Source organism: Topomyia yanbarensis, chromosome 3 (genome assembly GCF_030247195.1).
Source record: "Topomyia yanbarensis strain Yona2022 chromosome 3, ASM3024719v1, whole genome shotgun sequence".
In the NCBI taxonomy this organism is placed as follows: Eukaryota; Metazoa; Arthropoda; class Insecta; order Diptera; family Culicidae; genus Topomyia; species Topomyia yanbarensis.
In genome coordinates, this window is record NC_080672.1 from 353,177,334 (window position 1) to 353,193,745 (window position 16,412).

Genomic DNA, 16,412 nt, shown 5'->3' on the forward strand with positions numbered 1-16,412 from the left:
ATTTCACCTGAAATGCTCGCTTTAACCCACACATGTTCAAATTCTTTAAACTTCACTGTGGGAAGAATTTCAGAATTAAATTGAGCCGAAACGCCTATAAGAACTCCTCCACCAGACTTCTTTTGAGATACTAAAAGATTTCGGTCGTCTCTGAATACGTTAAAGCCACTACCAAAAATTTCCTCACTTTTTATGCTATCGTTCCAACTTGTTTCAGTGCCTAAAATAACAGAATAAGAGGAGCTCAATACATTACTATAGATTTTGCTCATTTTAGATGCGCTCTGCATACGATTAAAATTTTGACAATATATCAAAATTTCTGAAAGCGTTTCTGATAAAGTTAATGGCAATTTGTCATACTTAGAAATATCATGCAAAACTATTGATCCGTTTTCATCCGTAACCGGTTCGTCATGGTCTGCCTCTGAAGAGTGCGTTAGGTTGGACGAAAACACGAATGCTCACAGGAACAAGCTGAACAGCGCTGAGAAAAGGAATTCGTCAGGACAGGGGTTACAAACCTATCTGGTGCGAAAGTTGAGTTAAATTGATGTACAACCGGGTATGGATTCAGTGTTTCACCACGTTGAAACCTGATACCACGCTGATTTTCAAACGGAGGCCTAGAGAATTGCACCCTTGCCGCCGCAAGTAGATCCTTATCCCGGGGAAGAGAGTTGCCAGCTGTTGGACGACCGCATTGCGTATTGTTGTTGTTGTTGCGATTATTGCTGCTATTGTTGTTGCGATTGTTGTTACGATTATTATTGCTATTGTTGTTGCTATTATTGTTGTCATTGAGGTTATAGTTATAATAACTGCTTCTGGATATCTGATGTTTATTTGTCTCATTAGTATTACGGCTACGTTGGTGTCTGTTTTTATTGCGATCATTTATTACCCGATGCAACTGCTTTTTATTAGCTTTTCTTCGTGCCATCGCCCTATCTTTCATCTTTTGCTGTTGAATTCTATGCTGATTACGTGTGTCGTACTCCGTCCAGTCAGAGCGCCACACTTTCTTCGAACCCAAAAAGCGCCACCCTTCAGTGGCTTCGGCAGTGGAACGGTGACCTGAGTCACCCGATTTTGTTGATTGGGCATTTAATTCGTCCATCAAGCTGGGGCCCGCTGGTGGCAAACAAGCATCGCGTATACTGCTATCCAAAGTGTTAATTGAGCCGGCAAGAGATTGTACTTCTTTGAGAATGTCACTGCCAACTGAATATGTTATAATTTTCACTTCGTCTAAAACTTCACGTGTAGGACGCGATTCACTCAGGTAGTGTTCATTACAATGAGCTGCCATATCTATGGTAAGGGTGCTCAAGTTCTGAACTTCGCTGCAGATTTTTTTCAATTCTCTGGTCAAATCGGCAGTGAGATCATTTACATACTCTTCAATGTGTTTTTTTGTGGATCCCATAGATATGTTGAATAGTGATGTGATATGGTTTTTCAGCGTGACCAGCTCATCGGCCTTATTAAAAGAATTACTGTCAATGGCCTGCGATAGTGCCGATACAGCATTTGCCACTTGCGACGATGTGTTTATGTTCACATTCGCCACTGATTCTTTAAGCTGCAGCTCAACATTTTCGAATAAGTCAACAATTGAATTGAACTTTTTTATGTCGGCTGCTATTTGTAAGTTGCAGTCCGTTTGCGTAGTTATAGATTCAAATAATTTTTCCTGTTGGTACAGCACTTTTCGTGTGTCTATGCCTACCTTTAGATTATGCTGGCAATCTGCACACAGGGGAATCATGAAGTGCGAGATAAATTCTTCTTGATTTCGCTGGACTCCTACACAAGCTGCGTGATAACATTTTCTGCAGAATTCACACTGCCACAAGAAACGATCGTCGCTGATATTACAAGATGTCACACTGCAGCTCATTATGATAACCGTTGTTTAATAGGATTGAACACACGCGCGACGGTAGAAAGATAAATAAATAACAATTAACTGCGGACCGTAAAAACACGTCTATACACAAAGGCGTTCGATTATCGATTGCCTCACTTTCAGCGTAGGTCGACAGCCTGTTGAGGATGACCCTTTCCAGGAGCTTACCAAGAGTATCCATACTCTTGGTAAGCTCCTGGAAAGGGTCTTCCTCAACAGACTGACGACCTACGCTGAAAGTGAGAATGGCAGTCGCAGAGGCAGTTCGGGTTCCGGAAAGGGATATCGACGGTGGACGCCATCCGCACAGTCATCGCGAACGCGGAGAAAGTATTGAATCACAAGAGAAGGGGTAATCGCTACTGCGCCGTGGTAACAATTGACTCGAAGAACGCGTTGAACAGTGCTAGTTGGGGGGCTATCGCCGTAGCGCTGCACAGAATGCGGGTTCCGGACTATCTATGTAAGGTTCTGTAAAGTTACTTTCAGAACCGTGTACTGGTCTACGAGACGAACATGGGGCAGAGGTAGATTAGGGTTACGGCGGGAGTACCTCAGGGCTCCTACTCGGCCCAACGCTCTGGAATATAATGTGAAGCGGAGTGTTAACACTGGAACTGCCCAGGGGAGTTGAGGTCGTCGGCTTTGCAGATGATATTGTCCTGACGGTAACCGGCAAGACACTTGAGGAGGTGGAGATGTTGACGGCAGAGACAATAGGCATCGTGGAAACCTGGATGGCTGACGTCAAGATGCAGCTGGCTCACCGCAAGACTGAGGTAGTGCTGGTCAGCAACTGTAAAAAAATCTGGCATGTCGAGATCAGCGTCGGGGGACAATCCATCCCATCGATGCGTGCGCTGAAGCACCTGGGTGTGAGAAGGCTGCGAGGACAACTAACGCATTGGCAAGGATCATGCCGAATCACGGAGGAGCAAGAGGCAGCACGAGACGTCTTCCGGTGAGTGTCTCATCCTGAGGTATGGCGTACCGGCCTGGGCTGCTGTACTGAACTCAAAGCGGAATCGGACGAATTTGACAAGCACGTTTCGCCTTAGGGCTGTTCGTGTCGCGAGTGCGTACAGAACGTTATCGTCGGAGGCGGTTTGCGTAATTGCAGGAATGATTCCCATCTGCATCACTCTGGCTGAGAACGTGGAATGCTAAGAGCGGAGAAATACACGTAATGCAAGGAGACTGGTCCGAGCGAACTCGTTGGCTAAATGGCAGCAAGGGTGGGACAACGCTGAGAAAGGAAAGTGGACCCACCGACTCATCCCAAATATACAAAGGAAACATGGATAGGTGAACTTCTATTGGAAGAAGTTTTTGTCCGAGCACGGATGCTTCCGGAAGTACCTGCATCGTTTGGACATGCTCCGTCACCCCTTTGCCCGGAGTGGGTGGACGTGCAAGAGACACCAGAACACGTGGTATTTGAATGCCCAAGATTCGAAGAAGTTCGTTGGGGTATGCCTGGTGTGATAGTGGACAATATCGTCGAAGAGATGTGCTACGACGAGCATATCTGGGACGCTGTCAACAGAGTGGTTACGAGTATACTCTCCGAACTGCAGAGAAAACGGCGAAAGGACAAACATAGTAATGCCATCGTGAAACCACAAATCGGGTTTTGGGAGAAATTCAGTCGCCGAGCAATCTCTGTCGGTGTAGATTATGTCCACCGCCGAGGACCAGTTCAGTAGTACTCGACGTAGCACCGGGTTCGGGTCGTCGGGGCGCCATTGAACCGTACCCCTGGCTGCACCGGAATCGTCGTACCAACCTCAACACCCTGCCGGATAGCTCGTGAGAAGCCTAGATCCACCGCCGGGGATTAGTGAGAGTAGACCGTGTCGAATAGCTAGCAGTGGGTCGTTCGGGCGCCAATGAACCAGAAGCTACGCTCCAGCAGGAATAGCTGGACAGACCTCAGTACCTACTGTCTGGATTGTTGAGAAGGCTAGGTCCACCGCGGGGGACTAGATCGAGTAGATCAGGACGAAGCTGGGAGCTAAATGGCTCATGGAAACGAACATCGGTATCGGGAAAAATCTACCGCCGGTAAATTCATATTGGGGTACACTCGCCGCCGTAGACTATCCGACTAATTGGCTCACGAAACAGAAAGAAATTCCGCTGTCGAGGAACTCTCAGTCAGAATAGGGTTAATATCCAAGTAGATCTCGATAAAGCTGGGAGCTAAATGGCGCAAGGCAGCTGGTATCGGTGTTGGTAGAAATTCCTCCGTCGGGGAACTATCGGTCGGAGTAGGGTGAGTTCACCGTCGGGGACTATCCGAGTAAATGGAGCTGAATAATTCACGGAAACAGGAGTTAAATGGCTCATGGAATCAGCATCTAAACGGTTCACGGGGACCAGAGCAAAGTGGTGACGTAAAAGATGAAGACAAGAATCAAGAGAGTCAAAATAATACCCCTCAGCGCATATCCCTAGCTACGTCCTTGTTAAAATACAGAAAGCTTTTCTGGAGTTTAAATGAGCTGAATAAATTTCTATTAAAAAAGAAAGAAAGGGATGAATTGCTAATGTTTAAATAACTCAACGCAAGTGTTATTCTCGTAGTTCAGCGCCTAATGTTTGTTGATATGAAAAAAGAATCGGCTAAAATCCAATGGTATTAAATGGTACACGCAAACAGTACACATCAGTGCATGCTGGATGCAGATCTTTCCACCGGACGTTGCTAGCGATTGGCAAAAGTTCATCATCGTTACACAAATCCGGCCTATTAGGATTTCAGACAACACTAAATCTCTCGGCAAACAGTCGAAACACAGTCGATGCTTGATTGCTGAGTTTCGTATCCAGATGGTCGATGAATTTAGATGCAGACGAGACTCGATTCACATTCGTACATTACTAGGTTAGGGTGTCCCATGTTTGTAAAATAATGATAGGCGACAATGGATCCCTTTCCAATATCGCAGTAAACAAATTTCGCCGATTCTATTCGAAAATGGAACTCAGAAAAACAACGTACGAAAATTATTGATGTAATGTGAAAAGCTACACTCCATAGTGCATTTGGATCACTGGTATCACCTCCACTTTAATAAATAGTCTCCCGATATAGTTCAGTCGCTCCATTCAGTACCGGTCTCGGGCAGACCACAGAGGGCCACATCGATTGATGATGTTTTTACGGGACTACACCACATAAAAGTAGTTTGCGGATCGGTAAATATCCCCAATTTGTACTCCGATATAAGCCAACATAAGCCACTAAACGAATGCGTTTCAATATAGTGCATAGAAATCACTTTATGAAGATTTGATTAGAAGCACAAATTTCGAACTCGGGGTAAAATGATTCCCCAACCGGCATGCAGGGTCCTCGTCTGACCTGCTGATCTCCGATAGGATTCTATTCGTCACCCACAGCAGCAGCGCTTCAACCATGATCCCAGACAGACAGCCGGGATCTGCACAAAGGCCATCGCTCGGATGCACGGTGTGTGAGAAAGGGTTCGATGAGTTGCAGTTGCATTCGGTATGTCTGCCCATATATCTATGCTGACTCGTACTCAATAGTAAATATGCAAATTCCTGAGCCCACATACCCCGGCTTCTTCTACTTCTTCTTCTACTTCTGCCTCGATGATATCAATCGGCTTTTCACCGTATTCATTGAAATGAAAATTGATTCCGGTTTCGATTGCTATCTTATCAACAATTCATGCATGTTCGGCTCGACTGCTGCCGTTGGTGCTGATGGGCAACACATTCGGGATGTCAGCGGATAGGAATGGAAAGCGGACCTGTTTTGGGAATGGAAACTGTCGGAGAAACATAGAGGGCCTACAGCGAGAGTGATAAGGAAAACTATCACTCAATTGAAAGGAGCAGTTTCCCACTCGGCAAGCGGGTGGGGGCATGGTGTGCGGAAAGGCGTCTCTTCCGGAGTTTGTGCTGCACTTCGATTACATGCAACTGCACGACTGGCAGGGTGCTGATTTTGCAGAATGATCCGCTGAAATTAAGGGATGTTGTGGGAATAAAATAGTTCTGCACTTGGGCTGCTTATAGCGGATACTTGTACGAGTGTTTAAAACCTAACTGACGACACAGCTTGAAGTATTGCTAGAGAAAGTTGTGGTGAAGTTTGATGCCCAAAATGATAAAGTTTATGAAAGTTGAAGCAATCATTACTTTAAGAAAGGCACGAGGTACAAAATTTGATCCTATTCCGCTGTTGTCACTGTCAGGTGATTTGAATCAGATTGTTCACAAATGAAAAATTGTTTTTCCTACCCAATTTTTTATCCATTTTTTCGCGTATTGTATTATATTGTAGCGTATTTTGAAGATGAAGATTAAGTGTTAAGCAGTAAAGTCTAAAAGCTTCAAAGAACCACTATGAAGAAAATTGTTTAAAATCATATCGGCACGTGAAGGGCACAAAACCTATAACTAAATTAGTTTTAGGTTTCGACTACGTCTCATCAAAATCCGACATTGACATAGTGACAACACTAAGCTAGCGTCGAGTTGAGACTAGCTCCATAAAACAAAAACACTATTTGTATGTCTGAACACACCCCTAGTCCTGCATGATGCCCAGCCAGAAAGATATTTTTAATTTGTCTGATGATAAGTAATGAAATTCGACGCTAGCTTTGTGCTGTCACTAAGCCAGTATCGCATTCTGATGAGACGAATTCGAAACTCAAATTCCATAACTAGTTCAAACACCTATTCGAAAATATTTCTCCAGAAACCGATTCCTGTTTCTTTGAGCCTTATACTGCCCATGATCGCATATCAGTCCCATAAAGATAGGAAATCCCATAGAAAACGGAACAACTATGCGATCATGGGTAGAACTGCTCTTCTCCGACTGAAAGTTACCCCATACGGAATTTCTCTCGGTACAGATGTCCGTTCCGCGGACTAAATAACTCTCTGCTTCGTCGTAATCTACTCTATCTAGGTCTCGGCGGAGGACCTTACTTACTGACGAGCTACCCGGTAGGTTATCGAAGCCAGTATACCGGACGCCAAGTGGTGCGTAGCGTCCGGTATACCTGCACCTTAAGGAACCACAACCGTTTTACCGACGCTAACTGCTCGAGTTAGTCCCTGGCGGTGGATCAAGCCGCCTACTCGAGCTCTTCTTCATTTCTTCTGCAGCTCAACTAGTATCTGCGCAAATACTTTACTAAAAGATCGGTGCTACTAGGCATAATCCTCGTCGGTGGAGCCCCCGACGAATGAATTTCTCCCGAAACCGTTAACGAACGTGTTACTTCAATACTGTCCTGTAGCGAATCGAAATCAGTCCAATGATTCTGGGTGGAGGATTGCTTCCGGTTTACTGGTGCCCCGACGACTCAAGTCAGTGGATCTTTCTACTCCAATTTCCAGATACCCGACAGTAGAAGATCTTCCAAAACCGATGCCGAGGGCGGTTCAGCGGTTCTGGGTAGAGGGTGACTTTCAGTTCACAGGCGCCCAACGACCATTTGCCGGTGCTACGGTGCTACTAGATTCACTCGAACTAGTCCCCAGTGGTGGACCTAGCTTACTCCATCAAAAACATTTCCACTAGTGGAAAGTTCACTCGAAACCGATATCTAGTGGGTGAAGTGTCGAGGTTAGTCCTGCGGTTTTGGATGGAGATTAACTTTCGGTTCTCAGATGACCCGACGACCCTCGCCGACGGTACGTGACGCTCATTCTAGTCCACGGCGCTGAATCCAGCCTACTCCGATCACGCACGATGGTCTCCTTTATCACTCTTTAGTAGACTGACTTGTTGAGTATTAAGGTCGGTCCGACGGTTCCGGTTGAGAGGTGACTTCCACTCATTACTAAACAACTGTTCTGTTCACGGCATCCTATTTTTTTCGTCCGCATACAATCTTTGAAAAATATTGCTCATGTTGACGTCCTCACCGTCGATAAATCTCTTCTGAATTCGTTCGTGCTCGAATCATGGGCATTGGAAGGCATCGTTCTCTAGCGTTTCCTTTTCTTCTTTACCACACGCGGTTCTGAACGGCGATTTCACATGGACGAACCTGTCCAATATTTCTAGACACAGCCATGACCAAAGAAGAACTGCGTTATGTGGAAGTTCTGTTAACCCACATCAACAAACATGGAGTTAGTCGATGGGTACATCTACCGTTAACAGCATTATCCCACTGATATCGCCACTTGCAAAAGGTTCCAGCTTACTTACCTTACCGTTCAGGCTAGAGCCTTGTTGTCTTTTGCTATATGCAGAAGCCGTCTCCACTCCGTCTTCGAAGGATCCGCAGGTCGTCCTCTATGTGTTCGATCCACCGTGCTCGCTGTGCGCCCCGTCTTCTTGTTCCTGTAGGGTCGTCCTCAAGAACCATCATCACCAGGTCGTCGTCCAACATTCTTGCGACGTGTCCAGACCACCGCAAACGTCCTATTTTTGCGGTATACGCGATGGATGGTTGTTCCATCAGCTGATACAACTCATGGTTCATTCGCCTGCGCCATGTTCCGTCTTCCACAACACCTTTCGTTCGAAAACTCCAAGGGCGCGTTGGTTCTCCACGAGCATAGTCCAGGTCTCGTGGCCGTAGAGGACCACCGGTCTAATCAGCGTCTTGTAGATAATGAACTTCGTGCGTCGGAGAATTTTGTTCAATCGGAGCGTCCTCCGGAGTCCAAAGTAGGCACGATTTCCCGCCAAGATCCGTCCGTTACCAGTGAACCCAAATACACGAATTCGTCGACAATCTCGATTTCGGTACCAACTCGGGCTAGTTTACGTACTCATGCCTCGATCCCTATAGCACTCGCTATCTTCTTCGAGTAGAACGTTTATGGGACACGTTCCAGCTATCTCGTAGAATGCTTCTGACCAGAAAGTTCGATACGCGCTCGTAAGGCCATCAGCCGCGATCTGTTCCTCTTGGTCTGCAGTACCCATGCAGGCCCGCCGCATCCGAGCACCGATGTGGAAACGCTCGCCTGTAGTCACTTTTTACTGCCGCTGATCACTGAAATTGTTGGGCATGATCCATGATAGCGCCGAGACCACTCTCATAGCCCTTCCGCATGCGTAGTCGAAGTGGCTCTTGAAGTTCAATCGATCCTCTTTCATCACTCCTAGTTATCTGACTTCCCGCTTTGAGTGTATGATACGATCTCCGACCGAAATTCTCACCTACTCCATTGTCTTTCGGCTGTTTCTCAAAACCATCTCGGTTTTGTGATGATCTAACTCCAGCTTCTCGCGCATCCAGTCTTTCACAGCTTCTATCACCTCCATGACGAGTACTTCTACTTCCTCAAGTAATTCGCCGATCACTCGAAGCACCACGTCGTCAGCGAAACCAACAATCTCCACGTCCCTGGCAAGGTGCAGCTTCAAACATAACATTCCATGTGGTCAGTATGAAATCCTATGGAGTGCTCGCTGTTACGGTTACAATTTTTTCTCGGTATTAGTTTCATCCGTGTCTCGTTCTGAAGGTAGCCTCTCGGCATCCCACAGAGGTACTCGGGAACTGTCAATCTGTGCAGCGAATCGACAATTACAGCCCAGCTAGCACTGTTAAAGGCTACGTCCAGCCACTCTGTAGAAGCTCTCCTCTTCTATGTTGCTTCTATCCACAGTGGATCTACTTTTCCGGGAGCCGAACTGCAAGTGGATAGGCCATTTTCTTCCCCCATGTCTGTTGTAAGCCTATCAAGGATTACTCTTTTAAGCACTTTACCGACTGTATCCAACAGGCATATCGGCCTGTATGCTGAACAATCTTTAGGGGGATTGCCTGGTTGCGGCATCAACACCAGCTTATGTCGCTCCAGATGTCGAGGAAGTTATCTCTTCGATACACTTTTGCAACGCAGTCCTAAAGGTTTGTTAGGATTTCTGTCTTCAGAGCTACGTTAGGAATACCATCGGGGCCTTCATGATTTCAAGGTATTTGCCACCACTATTAGCTATTCGTTGGTTACTCGAGCTACTGCTTCATGGTCATCCTGCGCGCCGTACGGCGTTGATTTCCTTGTTAAGTGCGGTTCGTGCCGCCTTATACCCTAGTCTTAGAACGGCTCTATCAGCGTCGTTGTGGCCTCGCTGTATTCTTCTGCTGGTTCGGTAGCAACTTCCACATAGGTCAGCAATCGTCACGTTCCACCAGAAGGCTGGACGGCGACTGCACCTTGGTTTACACTCTCTTGGTATAGTTGCGTCGCAAGTACAGATGATTACACTTATACCTCAACGATTCGACTGAAACTCTTGTCGAGATTTATTGTTTTCTTCCACCTCTGCTCGCTTGATTGAGTCACACTTGCTAACACTAGTATACCAGATCGCTTGATGGTCACTGTGGGTGCACTCCTCTCCCAATCTCTTGCTCAAACTTCCTACCAGCCCGGGGCTGCAGAACGTAGCATCATAACAGCTTCTCGACCTTCCCGGCAGTAGGTGCTAGTGGTACCATCGTTGGAAGTTCTGCGTTCAGTTTTGCAATGGTCTCAAGTAGATTGTTCCCTCTTTGGTTGGTAAAGTGGCCGCCACATTCTACTGCCCAAGCGTTGAGATCGCAGGCTATGACTACTGGTCTCCGATTGGTAAGCTCTTCTGCTAGCTTCTCGAGCCTTTCTGTGAATTGATCGGCCATCGTGGAGGTGCGTAACAGCTGCAGAACACTCGCATTAGTTTTGGCGACAACATAGCGTTAAATAACTTCCAGAAATTGATTTGTGTTACCTCCACTGTTACTTTGCTGCAGTCGCCTGTTTGTAGGTCGGACATCGTGGGGCTTCTGTAACGTCATTGTTACCTTCCTCGTTTGCGTAGATCAGACATTTCAAAGCATGTCGACTGTTTTATGACTTGTGGCCTTCTTCCTCGCACCTTCTGCATCATTTGCTCCTGTCAGGTTCACTGCAGTTTCTAGCCAGGAATTTTTGACACTTGAAGCACACTTCCGGTCCCTGAGAGACACTTAGTGGATATACCGACCAGCCAACTATGAGCTTCCCGGTTTTTAGTGCCTTGTTTGCTGCTTGGACTGGAAATTTAATCGAAGCCACTTGCGTAACGGAAGGTCCCTTCCTTATACAGATTGTCGTCTATACTCCTTTAAGCTCGCACTGTTCTTTCAGAGCTTCTCATAGCTCTTCTTCCGAGGATAAAGGGCGAACACGAAATTATTGCGACACATTCAACAGGGCATAACTTTTTTACCATTGGGTAAAAATCAATCAAATTTTGCATACTTTCTCATTGATGTGTATTGTTTACATGCTGTCAAACTCGAAGTCGTGTTTTTCGATTCAACGAAAATGGAGGTGAACCAATGCGAGTCGAGAGAACAAATTCTTTCCAAACACCTGGAATTTCCTGACCTGTCGCACCGGCAGTTGGGAAAAATGTTGAACATTCACCATTCAACCGTCTCCAGAGTGTTGAAGCGGTTCCAGGAGCGGTTGACGTTGGACCACGGCAAAGGAGCTGGAAGAAAACCGGGACCGGAGAACAAAAAGACGGAGGGAAAGGTGAAGCGGATGATTAATGCAAATCCCAACGTCTCAAGCCGCGATTTCGTCCAGAGTGCAAAGAAGAGAGCTGGACTACATACATACAAGGTACAGAACTTTCCATACCGCGATGAGCGGCAACAATGGACGGCTAAAACTCTGGCGCGGAAGCTCTACGAGAAGATGCTGACAAAATATGGCTGCTGTGTGATGGACGACGAAACGTATATAAAAGCCGATTTTAAGCAAATTCCGGATTTTCACCGGCAAGAGCAAGTTCTATGTGGACGACAAATTTAAGAAGAAGAAAATGTCGAAGTTCGCCTCCAAATATCTCATTTGGCAGGCCATCTGCTCTTGCGGACTGAGGAGTGAGCCTTTCGTGACAAAGGGCACAGTAAATGGCGAGATCTACAAATCTGAGTACCTCGAGAAGCGCCTTTTGCCGTTCTTGCAGCATCACGACGAAGCTCCGCTATTTTGGCCAGATTTGGCATCATGCCACTACTCTAAAAGTGTCCTGGAGTGGTATGAGGCCAATTCTGTCCATTTTGTTCCAAAGGACATGAATCCGCCAAACTGTCCGGAGCTGCGCCCGGTGGAGCAGTACTGGGCAATGATGAAGCGGGAACTTCGGAAGAGCAAGAAGACAGTCAAAGACGAAAAGGACATGTTAAGAAAATGGAAAAATACTGAGAAACTGGTACCGGATGACACTGTAAAGACTTTGATGGAGGGCATCAAGCGAAGATGCGTTCAATTTTACACTCAAGGCTCCATCGATTAACTTTTCTTTAGATTTTTGAAGTAAATATATGTATAAAACATGGCATGACATTTTCGGTGTCGCAATAATTTCGCGTTCGCCCTTTACTTCATCCAGGTCCATACATTGGATAGTAACCTCCTGGTACAAGGCTCTCACTTTCATTGCGACTCTCATGGCTTTCTCGGTGAGCTCTTTGTGAGCAGAGTTGTTGGATCATCTCCCCACTGCGGATGCGCCAGATTTTCTTAACGTCTGCGCTCAGCTCCTTGAGTGCCGGATCTATCCGCATTACGCGGTGTACCTTTTCGTACGAGTCATCGTTAGCTTTGACAATAAGTGTTTCCGCTTTGTTTTGTCCTTTAAAGAGGTTTCGCTTCTCGGACTAATACCTTTTGTGCCACGGTGCCTCTTTGTGTTTCTTGGAACCTCCTGGTCTCAGATTACCTAGTGAAGTTCCTTTTTTCTTCGGCGTAGCGAAGTTCACGATGTCCATCCCCTCTCACTTTTGGCGGTGTCAGTTTTTGCCTTGCCTTTTCATTTTCGGTTAAATCAGCTTTCTGCTCCATGGTGTACAATTCAAGGGTTCCTTGGATCTTCTAAATCGGTGTCTTGATGTCCTTGCGCACATTACTTCTTTTATCGACGAAATCATGCAGTTCGCTCACCAGTTTTTCAACTGCTTCTACCCTCGGCTAGCTTGGTACTTTCAACATGCCATGATGCTGTTGGTGTTAAAGCTGCTACTCACGTTGCTGAAGCTGCTGCTGCTGTAACTTCTGGTTATGCTTTGCCGAGGTAGTAACCGCGTTAAACCAGTTTTGGCTAAGGGATTCGTCGCATCTACAATATAAGTGTGGGTTTCTTGCTCTTTCCTCATTTTATTGAGCCCCAACAGTCGGCCACTATCTCCTCGCGTTGGTTGTAGTCGCTCTTATTCACCATTTCAGGAACGTCTTTCTCAGAATTCTTGGCTGAGTTTTACTAGCTCGATTTCACATTGATTTTTATTCATATCTGACTTTTCTGACGGAGTCAAGTGGTTGTCACAGGGAGTTTCCCCATATAAATTGATGTAATCATAATGCTTCAACAATTTAAAATCAATTGTAATTATTATCAAATAACTTCGATTTGCACGTCCAGATCACTGACGGTCAACCAAAGATGCTTGTAATATATTGTTCACTATCGACATTTCCGGAAGTCCCTGATTCCAGATATAGTCTAGAATAAAAGTCAAATCGGTTCTTTTGTTATGCCTGAACCTAACTAACTAGCGCCAATTTGGGGCTGATTTTGACTTTTCTAACTTGCATTAAGCTGGTGTTAGTTAGTGAAGAGTTGAATCCGAAACTCTAGAAAACCATACTTTATGAAAGGTATTGTGTTTTATGCACAAAAAAAATCTTATCCAAAATTCTTCCCATTCGGGAATTTTGCATAGCACCAGGCGTTTGGTTTTTGAACATAAAGACAGTTTCGATTCACATTCCTCGTCGGTAAATCGACTAAGACCCTACGAGCATTAAGAATAATCTCTGTCACTGATTTTCAATGATTCTTATTATCTTTGGAGTAAGTACGTACGAACTTAAAAAAAAATAATTACTCGAACCCTTTTCAACTAGTCAGAAATCATTTGCGACCATAAAACACAAAAACTGCATTTGAATCTTCATATTTAATGACAAATTAACGCAGTCGTTGGATTTTTCATTCTGCCCTAACTAATATTGTCTCTGAAGATCTAATCGAAAGATCACACTAATTAAATTCGTTCTACTTAGCCATGGTTGATCGCATTTTAACTGCCTACATGACCTCCTTTCGAGGATCACATTCCAGCCAGTCCGTCTAGATAAAGATAATCATGGTCATGCTCGATTCGTCATTTTTATGCATTCTCATCCCATCAATACCTAAATACAGCAACAACAACAACAACAACATCCAACAAGTGCCTGTCTGTTGCCTGTGCGCTTGCTTACTTGCCCTGCAGGCCGCTGTGACTGATTCCTTGGCTTGTTTCGCAGCCCCGTCCACTGGCCCGCGAGAAGCGTTGCAGTAATTTTTCATCTCGTCATTAATCGTTACAGATGAAAAAGAATTTATCATCCGCAACCCATCTCGCAGCGATGATATGTGCAATGCAATGTGGGGCAAATTTTGCCAGTACTCTCTGTCATTTCATGTACAGCAATAGATTACTTAGCACAAGATTTGTGGTGCCCAAGCAATCGAGAATCGACTAGACGTTCGTTTGATCTTAATTTTATACTTTGAAAGATATCCTCAAATGTTCAGTTTTATTTCAGTCTTAGTCATTGAATCTTGCATTTATAACTCTACCTCTTCCATTCTACGAATTGGTAATTTTCCCTTCTAACCTACGCCGCTGCTGTGTCATTGAGCGAACGTCATCCAGTGCATGGATGTGCAATAACGTGCATATCTGAAAAACGCTTTGTTTAAGATAAGTTGGAACGATTATTTCGCAGAATTAATTAACAATTTGCGCGAAAGGTTTTTTGTTGTTCCCTTTGACCACCATGACCGAAACACGACCAAGCGAAAATACTGACATCGTATAGCGGTAAACGAAATACACACAGCTTCACGTGTGTGTGTATGATGATTATAGATTGACTGCTAAGCAACTGAAAACTGTGACGATGCGTTTGTATGGTTTGCACGTGATGGGATGCACTTTTTGGAAGAGCGAATGTTGCACTCTGGTATGTACGGGTAATATGAAAGGAGCCCGAGTTTGTGTAATATGTTCAAAGTTTGAGTGATTACAATGCTATTCTTTTAAGAAGAGTAAGACTAAGTTGCCTAACTAGAAATTTAGCTAATGGCGGTTTTTGATTGAAGTTGCCACGTGTTTTAGAAAATGAAGTTAATTAAGCAAAGATGTTATAAATCAATATTTTTTACAACATCCCAAACCAAAAACTAAAAGATCTATTCAAAACGTTTCACAGTAAAATAAAACATTCAAGATTATGCTGTTATTGGCAAGCTTTCATATACTTCAGTCTGCCTTCTCATTTCTCCCAGAGCAAAGGCAAAAACTATAATGGACAGCCCTATGGGGTAACACGAAGTTTATGTGGCTTACACGCGATTCTTCAACTCTATCGTGGCAGATTCTTGACTAATTTCCGTTCATAAGAAATGTACCGCATTTATCGACGTGAATTCTACACCACTTTCGGTTAAAAAACACTATAAGTGAGTACTGGCAGGAACAAAATTGCGAGATTGAGGTAGTGCTATTCGACGGCGTATTATTGCCTGACATCTCTTTCAATCTGTTAAACATACACTTTAAGTTTGATTCACTTGGACCAGTAAAATTTTCCTGGGGATTTGAACAACAATCCATTGCAGTAATACAATTTGAGCATTGAATTTTTCAGTAAAACTTTTGGGTAAATTTCATTTGTTGCTTATCCGCTGCACAAACATAACAAAATTCGGAGTTCGTTAAGCACTCCGCTATATTTCAATGGGTCAATCTCCAAGAGGTAGCAGCGGATGGAAACAAACAGGCTTCATTTCCAGAGGTTTTCTAACTCTAGTTTGCAGGATCGACGCTTAGCACTGATCGGAAGTCAAAAACACTGTTTTTTCTCTCTTTGTTGTTAATTGTATTACCTTGCTGTTGTCGCACCTCTTTCTTCTGATCTATCTCAGAGCCTCACTTGGTTCATGAAAAGGCTCGACCGTTGAGTTTTTATTTACCTCTAGAGTCTTCTCTTGCTTATTGTCTCCATATATTACGTCGCCATTTGGCTCTCGTCTCAGTGAGCAGTTTAGATGATGATTCCAGACAGGAACCCCATATCTGAGTATCGATTACGTAACAGTAGATAGCATACGTCTTGTGCTCGATAGCTTGGACCGCCGTTGTTTGGCATCATTCTCGCGGTTGCGTTCGTTGCCTTCGTCGACTTTTCGCAGGCGTTGTACATGTGATTGTTGAAGCTCAACCGGTCGTCGATTATCATTCCCAATTGCTTCATTGCACGCTTCGATGCAATCACTTGCTCTCCGACGTCGATCTCCATCCTCTGAACCAATTTGAAGTTGCTGACTAACAACACTTCCATCTTGTGGTAAGCTATTTTCAACTTGACCCCGTTCATCCAACTTTCGATCGCGTCTAACGTCTTTGTCACCGACACCTCCACTTCTGGAAGTATCTCACCCATCAACGTTAGAGAC

General features: G+C 44.9%; 1 protein-coding gene across 1 annotated transcript; it reads right to left on the reverse strand.

Annotated features, from left to right (window-relative positions):
* Positions 1-524: 524 nt before the first annotated feature.
* On the reverse strand, positions 525-9,299 carry LOC131688185 (integrator complex subunit 1 homolog). The gene is made up of 5 exons (XM_058972353.1): positions 9,088-9,299; positions 2,081-2,145; positions 905-1,752; positions 597-835; positions 525-528 (listed from the first exon to the last, which is right to left on the reverse strand). Exons 1-5 carry the CDS (start codon positions 9,297-9,299, stop codon positions 525-527), a joined length of 1,368 nt encoding a protein of 455 aa, XP_058828336.1.
* Between the last annotated feature and the right edge of the window lie 7,113 nt (positions 9,300-16,412).